At 50.9% G+C, this 12,605-nt stretch overlaps 1 protein-coding gene across 1 annotated transcript in view; it reads left to right on the top strand.

Annotated features, from left to right (window-relative positions):
* The first annotated feature begins 1,449 nt into the window (after nucleotides 1-1,449).
* Nucleotides 1,450-12,605, top strand: part of LOC144124157 (high affinity cAMP-specific and IBMX-insensitive 3',5'-cyclic phosphodiesterase 8B-like) — a 36,324-nt gene continuing 25,168 nt past the window's right edge. Inside the window, exons 1-4 of the mRNA XM_077656814.1 lie at nucleotides 1,450-1,755; nucleotides 5,367-5,423; nucleotides 10,114-10,304; nucleotides 12,031-12,090. Of these exons, the coding sequence (XP_077512940.1) occupies nucleotides 1,675-1,755; nucleotides 5,367-5,423; nucleotides 10,114-10,304; nucleotides 12,031-12,090 (389 nt within the window). The 5' untranslated portion in view covers nucleotides 1,450-1,674. The remainder of the gene's footprint in view (nucleotides 1,756-5,366; nucleotides 5,424-10,113; nucleotides 10,305-12,030; nucleotides 12,091-12,605) is intronic.

Below are 12,605 nucleotides of genomic sequence, written 5' to 3' on the forward strand. Positions count from 1 at the left end.
CGCCGTTCCGCACAATCCATGTGCACAAACCGCACCAAGTTATTTTTTACCGCTTCTAAATGAAAAAAAAACATCGAATAATTTGGGTCACCCGGTATATGATTCAAGGCGCTTTCAAAGAAGCAACTGGCTGGATGACCAACGCAGTAGACAGCCAGCGCACACGGTACGCGGTGATGGAGAACAAGCAGCTACAGTGTTATATCGCTGTTGTCCCTTCGGTTCTGTGACGGCCATACCATCCTTCCCACCTCACCTTATAAGAGCGCCCATCCATGGCTCACATGAAACTTAGCGTAAAAAGTAATATCTTTAGACAGCAATATCGCACACGGTATGTCCTTGACAATAATTTCCAATAATTACGATAATGACAATAATTGCGCACAGGAGATCACACGATGTTCGATAACCAAGTGTAACCCACACCTTCCCACTTGATAGGGATGTTACTGTCGGTAAAAGCGCCTCGAGATTTTTATCATTCTCATTCCAGTCTTGTCGTCGCAATGGAAGCATTTAACGTCGGATATAGCTATTGCTGACGTTGGGATGTTTTACAAGGTCACTATTTTTGTGTCTGCTTTTTTTAGCATTTGGCCTGACTTTGTACTACTATTGCTTATCTGTTCGTGTTTTTATCATTTTGGTGTTCGATTCTTGTCCGATGTTCTTCTTATTTGGACATACACTCACTGATACAACCTGCTGCTGTGGCTCAGTAGATATGGTGTTCGGCTGCTGATCCCAAGGTCGCGGGATCGAATCCCGGCCGCGGCAGCCGCATTTCGATGGAGGCATGAATGCAAAAACGCTCGTATGCTGTGCAATGTCAGCTAGTGCACGTTAAAGTACCCCAAGATATCGAAATTAATCTGGAGCCCTCCACTGCGACGGCTATCACAACCCTTGTGCAACCTCTGGATGTTAAATCAATGCACACACCAACATTGCACTGCTACAACTGCGGAGGATGTCATACGTGGATATACAGTCGGGTACAAAAGCATCTGGGGATCTTTAACGTGCACTGACATCGCACAGCACACGGACGCTAAGGCGCCCGTGTGCTGTGCGATGTCAGTGCACGTTAAAGATCCCCAGGTGGTCGAAATTATTCCGGAGCCCTCCACTACGGCACCTCTCTCTTCCTTTCTTCTTTGACTCCCTCATTTACCCCTTCCCTTACGGCGCGGTTCAGGTGTCCAACGATATATGAGACAGATACTGCGCCATTTCCTTTACCCCCAAAACCAATTATTATTATTAAAGCATGTGGACCACGCGTTCCTAGCTCAAATGAAGCCGGTAGCTCTGCTATTAGCTGGAAGCTGTAGACAGCACTTGTGGGGTGAAAGACAGAATTTCGTTGTCATCTCCTCAAGTGTGGACTCCAGCCGCCGGCTAATAGCAGAGCTCTCGGCTTCGCTTGCGAAACGCGTGGTCCAGAGACCTTTGTCCCTGACTGTACGTGCGTGGCCTAAGAGAAGACGAAGACAAGGACACGTGTCGTCTGCCGCGTGGCTGGGTCCGAGAAGAGGCAGAAGAAGAGTTTCAGCCAGCGAGGCGGTCACCGGGTCTGAACCAGGTAAGCTCACATATATACTAATCTCTCACAAGCTCATACGCAGCTCCTCATGCGGTTGCTTGCATCTTGGATCACATGCAGTTGCAATGATGGCGTCGCAACACAGGCCCTCTCTACGGAATGCAGACGAGAAGTACAAGGTCGCCCTCGGGCGTCTCGCTCGCGGGGTGAGTGTTAGCACGCGACCATGCTTGCAGCCTTGAATCTGCTTTGCCGATTCCTTTTATGCGAAGCATACTAGCCGCACAACCGAGCTCTTCCTTGCTGCGCCGCGCGCGGCCGCGTAGCTACCACTTGACCTACATCGGCGCACCACGTGATATGACGTCACAACAGCTGTGAAAGCTGGGGTTCAACTCGTGCGCTCGCTTGCGGACGCGCAGCCTCCGCCGGCGGCCTAACTCCCGCTCCTACCGCTAGGAGATACTGACGTCACGCAATTGTATAAAAGGCGACGCACTCGTTGAGTCAGTTGAGCAGCGAGATGTCGGCCAGGGAGTGGGCGGCTCGCCAGACCGCAAAGCGCAAGTTACAAAGAGCCACGGAAACGGGAGAAGAACGAGAAGTACGGCTTGCCAAGCGACGTCTTAACCATAAGCTAAGCCAGGCCATTTTGCAGTACTTACTCTCCTGACCACTGTAGCGCAAGGCATCACGTGCAAGAAACTCAGGAACGTAAGGCAATGGGGGAAAGGAAAGCTTAGGAGAGGCCCTACACATGTCGAATGCGTGGCGAGAGGAATACAATGCGGCACAAAGCATGTTGGCGAATTTCTCCGTGAAGGCTATCGTAAATGACCTGTTGATGTCGAGAACACCTCAGAGCGTGCTTGCCTTTGCGGCTTCACTTCAGTCACGGCCTTTCATAGCATTTCCATCCTCCGGAACGAACAACGCGGGTAGCATGGCCAGCTAACGAGAATGGACTACGCACGCACGCTGAGTTGCAACTATCTTTCTCTCGACTTAGTTAAGGGCTAAAAGTAGCAAAAATTGAAGAATGACTAGGCCCATGGTACTGCGGATGCTTAACACTAGCTGTTGGTTTGTGCTTTTGCGTCCTCAGAAATTGGTTTTTGGGGAAATGAAATGGCGCAGCATCTGTCTCACATATCGGCGGACGGACACCTGAACCGCGCCGTAAGAAAATGGGTAAAGGAGAGAGTGAAAGAAGAAAGGAAGAAGGAGGTGCCGTAGTGCAGGTGTCCTCTCGTGATTTCGCACATTTTACTCAGCGTTCCGAGCCCGCGCGTCAGCGGTTTGGCGTCTATATTACTGCTTTTGCGCCGCTTACAGAGTCCGTACCTCGGAGCCTTGGCGCGCCGCGCGCTTTAAAAGCGAGAGCTTTTACTACTACCTTCCGTAGCTTCTTCACTGTGCGCGCAAGTTTTACCTTGAATCGAGGTGAAACCACGTTACAGCTATGAAGTCACTGAGCCGCCGCCGCCACTGAAGCCATAGGCCTTCGGCGTTCATTGTGTTTATTGGCGTTGGCGTTGACATTCTAAACTCCCATGATTTTGAGGAAAGAAAGGGCGCATAACTGGCTCCCTGGGTCAGTGGACACCTCAATCACGCTTTGAGGTATGTGGCGGTGGTGAGAGAGAGATGTGGGCTGCATGCGTTAGCATTGACAACGTTGTGGCAGACACGCACCACTGCTGCAATATAGGCCGCAACGTTCATTGGGTCAGCAACCTCTTCGCGATCAACCATTAATTTAACTGACATCGGCCAGAATGGGAGGGTGGGCGCGCTGCCTATCCAGTGTCCGGAACGCATTCAGTGTTAGTCGCCAAGGCACGTATAGTTGCCCGATACACCACAGCTTTCACTTTCTAACCAGGTTGATCAGTAGTTAAACCGCAGCTAATTTTATTCTTAGTGTTCCTCTCTTGTCGCGTGCGCTTTGGGCAATGGGTTTTGTGGAAAGGAGAAGGCGCAGTAACTGGCCCACTTCACGATGGACACCTCAACCGCGCCGTGGCGGAACGGGTGGAAGGGGGTGAAAGAAGAAAGAGCTAAAAAAAGAGAAAGCCCTGTGGGGGCCTTAAAAGGCGGAAGAACGCAGACACTCCCGTCTTCACACCAAACCACTGCAGTGCCCGGCAATTTTAAAGCACTTTGATCCCGCATGTACAGGAAAGTGCCCGCACTGTGCGGTGAGGTATTCGGACATATTCCACATGGTGTGGGTGTGGGTCGACCATGGCCAGAAGGCCATGGTCGACCGAGCCCGAGCCGCGGCGGTCGCCAATGGGCTCCTTTAATGAGGAGCTCACCTAGTGATTGCCAGAGGTGGCCCCTTCCGGGCTACCTCAAACTTCCTCCCTGTACTATACCTTTAATAAAGTTATTCAGACAGACAGAAGGGGGGAGTGAAAGAGGAAAGAAGTGCCAGAGCGGAAAAATAGAGTAATTGGTTTTGGGGGAAAGGAAATGGCGCAGTATCTGTCTCATATCGTTGGACACCTGAACCGCGCCGTAAGGGAAGGAATAAAGGAGGGAGTGAAAGAAGAAAGGAAGAGGTAGGTGCCGTAGTGGAGGGCTCCGTAATAATTTCGACCACCTGGGGATCTTTAACGTTCACTGACATCGCACAGCACACGGGCGCCTTAGCGTTTTTCCTCCATAAAAACGCAGCCGCCGCGGTCGGGTTCAAACCTGCAGTGGGAACTCCGGATCAGTAGCCGAGCGCCCTAACCACAGAGCCACCGCGGCGGGTATGGGAAAAAATAATAATAATTGGTTTTCGGGGAAAGGAAACGGCGCAGTATCTGTCTCATATATCGTTGGACACCAGAACCCCGCCGTAAGGAAGGGATAAAGGATGGAGTGAAAGAAGACAGGAAGAAAGAGGTGCCGTAGTGGAGGGCTTCGGAATAATTTCGACCACCTGGGGATCTTTAACGTGCACTGGCATCGCACAGCACACGGGCGCCTTAGCGTTTCGCCTTCATCGAAGCTCGGCCGCTGCTGTCGGGTTCGAACCCGGGAACTCCCGAGAGCTCCAGAGTAATTTCGACCACCTGGGGATCTCTAACGGGCGCGGGCGTTCTACCTAGAGTCCCTGCTACTCTTCGGCTTGTTGACCCCACGCTCTTGGGTGGTGTGCGATTCTCCGCAGATTGCGCACTCTGGGGAAACGGTGGGAGTAAGATAGCAGCTGAGGGGCGGGAAGAGTTCGGGTCTGGAGTCAGTCGCCTCCAGAGAATTTTTTGGGCGGGGGTGGAGAGGGGGATGGAGTCGACGGGCGAGGCATGTTTGTTGTGCGAGTTCTGAGAACGTGTGTGCCCGCTCCCTCGAAAAACCCTGGCTTGGGTCCCCATTTGCCCGGCAAGTAAGGTACATGGGAGGAGTACGAGGCCCTCCTTTCGTCGCAAGACCCGGACATCCAACTTCGCTGTGTGAACCGGGGTGCCAGTGTCATGGCCCTACGTGGCCTGGACACATGCGCGTTATGTGGGGGCTGTGCGGTGGCCCTGAGACCTTAAAGGGTCCAAACTCGCTTGCCTAATAAAGTTTTCCATCCATCCATCCATCTCGTTCTTGCCTCTCGCTTACGCACCGCGTCACGGGCACGAGCTTACACACGCCGTTGAACCTCTTCATCCATGGCACCAAACCAAAACTGATGGGCTCTTCAGCTGGCTTTGCAGATGGGGTTTGAGAAATAGTCAAAAAGGGGCTCACGAAACTGAGAGAGCTTTGATTAATCCGCTTGCTGCTCCCTCTGGCCTTTGTTTACACATCCCACCGCATGGTTCGTCTTTTGCAGCCAGGGGCCGTCCCGCTCAAGTTCGGCTCGATGTACTTCACCGTCCCGGCCGTCAGGGTAAGCGTACCGTGTCGTCCCTAGTTACTGTCTGCGTGGCTTTGGACTGAGATATAGGATGCATCGATGGTCAGCGCGGAGGAGAGCGGGCATCGAGGCACCCTACTGAGACAGTGTCCAGCGAGACAATTCGACATCGCATCCGCGGCAGTGGCTCAGTGGATGTCGCGTCCTTCTCTGTCAAGCACCAGGTCGCGGGTTCAAATCCCGGCCGCGGCGACCGGTTGGTGATTGAAGCGAAGTGCAAAAACGTCTGTGTGCGGTGCATTATGAGTGCGCGTTAAAGAATCTCGGGAGGTCAAAATTAATTCGAACCCTTCCACTGCGGCGGCTCTTTCTTTCCCGCGGTTCACCCCTTGCATCATCTCTTCTATCACTGCGCGGTTCTGCAGGTGCCCAGCCTGAGTGAGACAAATACTGATCCCTCGCTTTCATCCTAACCTCCCCACTCCCTCCCTGCATTATTTCTTATCTTGCTACCACGGAAAAATTATGTTACATATAGAAACGATATTCCTGTACACAGGGGTAAGTTTTTGTATCCGATATAAATTATTTTTTGTACGTTCGCTTGAAATCCCATTCCACTAATTTTAAGCAGGGCGCTGCATGAGATGAAATTCGGCGCATAATATGCCAAAAGTTAAGTCTCTCTTGAACGAGCGCTTCAGCGCACTTCGCAATTCTAAGACAAAGTACCGTCAAAAGGCTAAACAACTTATCACTGAGCACCATTCTTCGTTGTCAGAAATGGAAGATATCGCGAAACGCGTTACGGCCAGGATGATGAAAGACTAATTTTATGGCGCATAGAAGTAGTATCCGTATGTACTGTACCTGGCCACCGGAATGCATAACAGGAAGCATCGACTTGATATTAAGATCGGTTGAAAACTGGTCGCATAACGACCGGGCAGGTCTTGCTCTGTTAAATTTTTTTCATCTTGTGAAATCACTGTGTTTGCTAGAAAACAAATTAGTGCCTCGTAGAAAGAAGCCTCTGCACACCTCCTGTGACGTCATGCATCTTGGCCGGTTGACCACGTAGGAAAATTGGAAATTTGATTTTTTGAGGATAGGAAATGGCGCAGTAATTGTCTCCATCTCGGTGGACACGCTAACCGTGCCGTAAGGGAAGGGAGGAAGGTGGGAATGAAAGAAGAGAGAAAGAGGTGGCGTAGTGGAGGGCTGAGTAATCTCGACCACCTGGGGATCTTTAGCGTGCTCTGACATTGCACAGCACACGGGCGCCTTTTCGTTTCGCCTCCATCGAAACACGGCCGCCGTGGACGGGTTCGAACCCGGGAACTGCGGCGCAGTAGCCGAGCGCCCTAAAACCACTAGTGCGGGTGACCACATGGCACGGCACGAATTGATAACGCGAAGCTCAAGCAGCGACGGGAGAAGTGCACGAGCCTTTTAAGGCGAAAGCTTTACTACGCCAGCCAGCGAGCCATTTCGGCTCGTCGCGCACTTCAGCCGTATGCCGTGGCCGATGAACGACCTTGAGCCGCCGTTGCCTAGCAACGCCGCAGCCGCGCTCCAACAGATGGCGCCGCCGTCGACGCCGCTTCCGTCGCCGCCACTGATCTCCACTAGGGGGCTGGATACCGTATCGGGCGCCTGAAAGTGAAGCCACCGGAAGTTTGGCAGCATGTCCCGGAAGTCAGCCTTTGGTAGTGCATGAAATCGGACCTCAGCACGGTTTTTGTTTTAGTTTTCGTTTTCCACTTAGCGCCTTCTCTTTTCGAGGTTCTTGTCTTTTTTCATGACAACGCCTACCTGTTGCGCCGTCAGCTGCATGAGGAGAGCAGCAAAGTCATCGGCAAAGATGTTTCAAAAACAAGGGTCCATTGCATCGCTATGGGACGACACTAGCAGACGACAGAACGTCGCTGCACACAGTACTTACAGGGCCTCGTCTGCTCAGCTCTGTGTCGTCCCGTTGCGCTTGCGTCGCCAACTCTGCTCTTTGTTGTGATGCACGTTGTCGCGCTCTAAGCCCAAGTTGTACCATCCATGGGGGATAAATTTAAGAAATAATAGGTGGAAACCTTCACCACGTAGCCGACTTTGCTGTCACCATTTTACCGAATTATGTTTAGACCAAATAACCGGATCGATGGCGAGGCCACTATTTGCTGAGGTGCCGATGGTGTTCGGCTGTTTCACATTAGCGCTTTCAAAATGTATATGGTACCGTTTTTCTGACGGTATGTATCAAGTACTGTTTCGTACTGTAGTAAATTATGCCTGAATGAGCTGTTATTCGTGATGCTTGGTGCAGTTGGTTCCTAACAGCGCTTGTCACATGCGCTGCAGCATTCGTCTTTGTCGTCAGTCGTTTCTCTCGCGCTGTGTAGATGAAACATGGCTGTGCTATGGAGTTGGCTTGAAAGCACGTCTGGAAGGTAATTGACACCCTAAAGCGATAAACATCAGCTGCCGTCGATGAGAAGAGACATCGTCCGCCACAAACCCGAAACTGAGGCAGTGGCAGTTCGAGTGTCAGGATTTCCACGCCATTTCCTTTTCTTTGCTAGAAAATTTGTTTTTAAGAGGACCTGGACTGATCCTCATTCCACTACTTCACCTAATTACGCTCGGAAGACAAGAACCAGATCAGAAAATAGTGTTTAATGCACGTACCCCTTTGCCGCGGCATGGTGAGACCTGCATGCCTGTTTTCTTCGATTTCTCTGAAATTACAGGGTTCCCCAAGCAATGCACACACTTCTCGCGTTGAGCTTGCTTATTCCTTTGATATTACAACAGACGATACACGAAAACAGCGCGTAAAACTGAGAACGAAAGGGCGAAAGACGCGACTTTTTGCATTTAAATACACAGCAGACACCGAACTTCCGGGACATGCCTCCGAACTTCCGGTGGCTTCACTTGCGCCCACTTCGGAAAGCGGAAATGCGGCATCCAGAGATCAGTCGTCGCCGCTCGCTACACCAGATGTGCTCCGCTGGGGTAGAGGAAGAGGAGGTGTCGCCTCGCGAGGTATATATATATATGCGCTTCGCCACAGTGTATTGTAGTCGTTATGGAGAGCGCGAAAGAGACGCAACAACGACAGAACGAAGCAAGGAAGAGAGAACGCGCTCAAGAGACGCCAGAAGAACGCGCCGCACGGCTCGAGAAGCGTCCTAACGAAGATGCGGCTAGAAGTCGTGCCGCGTCCTGGAGTGACTCTTTAACTGCGGAAGAGACCGGTTTGAGTTTTCGAGAGCGTCGGAATGAGACGCTGCGTAGACGACGTGCCGAGGAAACGACGCTTTCTCAATTCAACTATAGGGTTAACCAGAGCTAAACCACAGCCAATTCTTCTTTCTAGGAGGCACTGCCCAAACTACCCTTTCATCACAGGCTTGAAGAACCTACTTTTTTTTTTCTTAGTTAAGGGGACGTGCACTCAGCCCTTCTTATTCCATTTTAACGCGGCATCGTTAAAGGCCCCCTGTCGCAGAAAAGCCGGTGTCGTCGGCGGCGTTGGCCGTGAGCGAAAAATATGCAGTATATGTCACATCTTGCTGGACACCTGAACCGCGCCGTAAGGGAAGGGATTAGCAGTAGTTGAATGGCAGCTAACTTTTTTTCTTCTTTTTTTGCAAAGAGAAAGCCGCTCCCCTTTCTTGTTTGATGACCAAGCAAATGTGCAGTATCGAGTCGAAATTGTTCAGCATCGAGTCGAAATGTGCGTCCCTGTGTTCGTGCCCCAAATGGTGATGGTCAGGTGATGAAGGGCGGTAGTGACAGGTGTGCGCTGCATGCGTTGGCATTCACAAAGTTGTAGCGGAAACGAGGCACAGAAGCTGTAGGCTGTCGGCGTTCGTTGTGTTCATTGGCGTTGACAACATTCTAGACTCCGATGATTTCGAGGAATGGAAGGGCGCATAACTGGCTTTCTGGGTCAGTGGACTCCTCAATCGCGCTTTGAGGTACGTGGCAGTGGTGAGAGAGAGATGTGGGCTATCCATTAGCGCTGACAACGTTGTAGCAGACAAGCGGCACTGCAGCAATAGGCCGCAGCGTTCATTGGGCGACCACCCTGTCGCGATCAACCATTAATAAAACTGTCACCTGCCATTGTGGGCGCACTGCCTATTCAGTGTGCGGAAAGCTCTCAACGTTACAGACGCAAAGCCGCGTCTAGTTGGGCTATAAACCACAGCTTTCGCTCTCTAGCCGGGTTTAGCAGTAGTTGAATCCCAGCTAATTTTTTTTCTTCCTTTTTTTTGCAAAGAGAAAGCCGCTCCCCTTTCTTGGTCGATGACTAAGCAAATTTGCAGTGTCGAGTCGAAATTGTGCAGTATCGAGTCGAAATGTGTGTCCCTGTGTGCGTGCCCCAAATGGTGATGGTCAGGTGATGACGGGCCGGGACCGTATTTCCGCGAAAGCGTAAGAACCTACAGGAGTTCATTTCGCAGACTTCGCTGCTTACTTGGAAGAGTCAGCTGAGGGAGGACGCTCGAGCCTTTGGTCGTTCGGCAGTCAGAAAGTTGAATTCATTCGCGGACGTCTGCCTCTGACACTGGCACCTAACTAAACTGGCGCAACTGTCACACCTTGCCACTGATGCTGTGCGGGCTGGGCAGTTTTATTCTTCCTTCTTCTTTCTGCCCACACTAATTTTTCTCAACGTGGGGCCCTACATCCTGGGCTAACTTCCACTCCCGCGCAGGTGATGTTCGTGTTCACCAAAGAGGACGCGCAGTACGATGCACTCAGGTCGGCGGCCGAGAAGATGCACTACGAGTGCAGTCTCAGCTCGACCGCCGAGGAAGCCGTCGAGGGCTACTTCAACCTGCGCCCGCACCTGGTCTTCATCGACGCGCGGAGCAAGAGCAGCGTCGACCCGATCGCCGTGTGCAGGTCCCGCATCTCTTCACCTACACGCTGAAATCGACGTAACACGCGGAACACAGATTTGAGGTGCTTTCGGGCACGGACCATGAGAAAATATTTGTATTATGTAAACGTAATTAAAGTGTGTGCATCTATGACGAAGGTGCTGCTTCTGTAATGAAAAACTAGCGAAGCCAGGAGGGAACTGAACGCCTAAACGTATTAGCAAAACCTTAATTATTTATAGTCCTTTAAGAGATACCTTTTCTAGTCTTGTCTGCTCAAGAATTAAGACACCAAAGAACACGATCAGAAACGCTGATAATGATTTTATTTTATTTTTTTAAAAGCACCAAGTACGCCAACATGGCCTACATAGCCATGAAATTGAAATGGCCTACATAGTCATCCTTGCGAAAATCTAGTAGTGGGAACGCAGACGGCTCGACGAATTCTTTTTTTTTTTGCTGTCCCCTCTCATGGCATTGCCCAGCTGTTGTACATCTGGGTGCTTTGAAACTTCGAGTTTTTTTTACGTTTTGCCATTTGTTTACGGTTCCTGGGGCTAACGGGCTTATACCCGTGTTACACGGGCGTTTTCAACGACAGTTAAGTTAACCGCCAGTTGAGGATTTCAACTGCCGTTGAACTCAACTGGAATCGCCAGCTGTTACACGAGCACTTCGCGTTCAGTTAGCACTCTAAACCACATGTCCTCGCGTCTAGAGCGAAGTTTAAATAAGAAAAAAGCAGTGTGTGCATTTTTTCTTGTTGTAAATGATCGTAGTGTATATATTCTTTACTATAGTGACAATTATTTTTGTGTAATTTTTGCTTTGCGGTAGAAATTTGCGGGTTCGAAGCACACTGAGCCAAGACAATCCAGTAAGAGGGTAAGTTTTTCGGTCTGTAGGTCGCCATCTTGTCAGTTGGCCGTTCAACTGGGATCCCCGATCTCAGTCGAACTCAACTGCCGTTGAGATTTCAACGGCAGTTAGCACTGCCGTGTAACACCGCTAACTGCCGTTCAGTTCAACTGAGAATCAACTGAACTGCCGTTGAAAACGCCCGTGTAACAGGGGTATTACTCTTATAACAACCATGATTGTTCATCGGCTTTATAGCGAGAGGCGTAGCTTAACTTCTTTTGTGAGCGAACTAACGCCTCTAAGCCGTGAAAAAAAACCACGTGAGCACCTTCGAGTTCATGACCAGGAGAAAAAAATCGGGGGGACATCAAGCTCCGCCGTAAGGATGAGACGTGATAGCGTTAACGGGTCCCTTCTGAGGACTCTCTTCACACACTGACACGGACTTACGAAGACAACGCTCATTTTGTACTGCTCGCGCGCCATCTGTTTCGGCAGCGAGGGTTTTCCGGTAGCCGCCGCATGCTGGCGCCACTACGCAATCACCGACTGCACGACGGAACTTTCCACTTTCCATGATGCACCACGAGTGTCCGTGACGTCGTGGAAGTTTCCACGGGCACGCAGAATGTCTGACACTGATTATCATACTGCCAGCCACGTGACGTATCAGACCGGAAGTGACGTCACCAGACGAAGTGACGTCAGCTAACAGGAAGTGACGCGACTTTGTTTAGAATATAGCGCGCATGCCTCTCCAGATTGCCGCACAAGTACGGGGCCGGTTGCGTTCGATTGTGCATGGGATGCAGCACAGAACTGATAGCGAACATAAACAAGTAAATGTTTTTCGTTTTGGGTCTCTGTGTGTCCCCACCCAACAGGACCCTGCGAGGGAACAGGGGCAGCCAGTTCTCGTGCATCGTTGCTGTCGTTAAGAGAGGGTGAGTTGATTGACGCACTCGTACTTGGCGCCTGGCTAAGTGGAGGTGACTAGCTTGCGGGAACTCTTGTAGATGGTGGTTCGGAGGGGTGATCCTATCTGCACAGTGAATTTCTTGCACTTTCTTGGTAAGGAAAATGGGAACTAATGTGCTTTGCTCTGAAATGAGTTTTCGCAAGGGGCGTGAGGGGCAGCGGGTCTTGCTCTGTTAAGCCTGCCGTCTTATACCCCTGTCACACGGCATTCCTCGAAGGCCTTTCCAGCAAAGGCACCTTATTTCACCGAAGGAGCGAAAGCTTAAAGGAGCAGCGACGCTGCTACACGGCGCAGCCCAAAGGTGAAACAGTCGTTGAGGTTTAGCACCCGCTGCTGTGTTTGAGCCGGCTGAAGTGACTGTTTTAAAATTAAAGTGGGGATTTCTGTTCATTTGTTGAGCTCAGACAACTTTTTTTCTTTCTAATTGCTCGCTTGAAAGAAATGCAACAGCTGCTCTCATCAGCAGCAACAGGTTTTGTG

This window comes from Amblyomma americanum, chromosome 3, assembly GCF_052857255.1.
Source record: "Amblyomma americanum isolate KBUSLIRL-KWMA chromosome 3, ASM5285725v1, whole genome shotgun sequence".
NCBI lineage: Eukaryota > Metazoa > Arthropoda > Arachnida > Ixodida > Ixodidae > Amblyomma > Amblyomma americanum.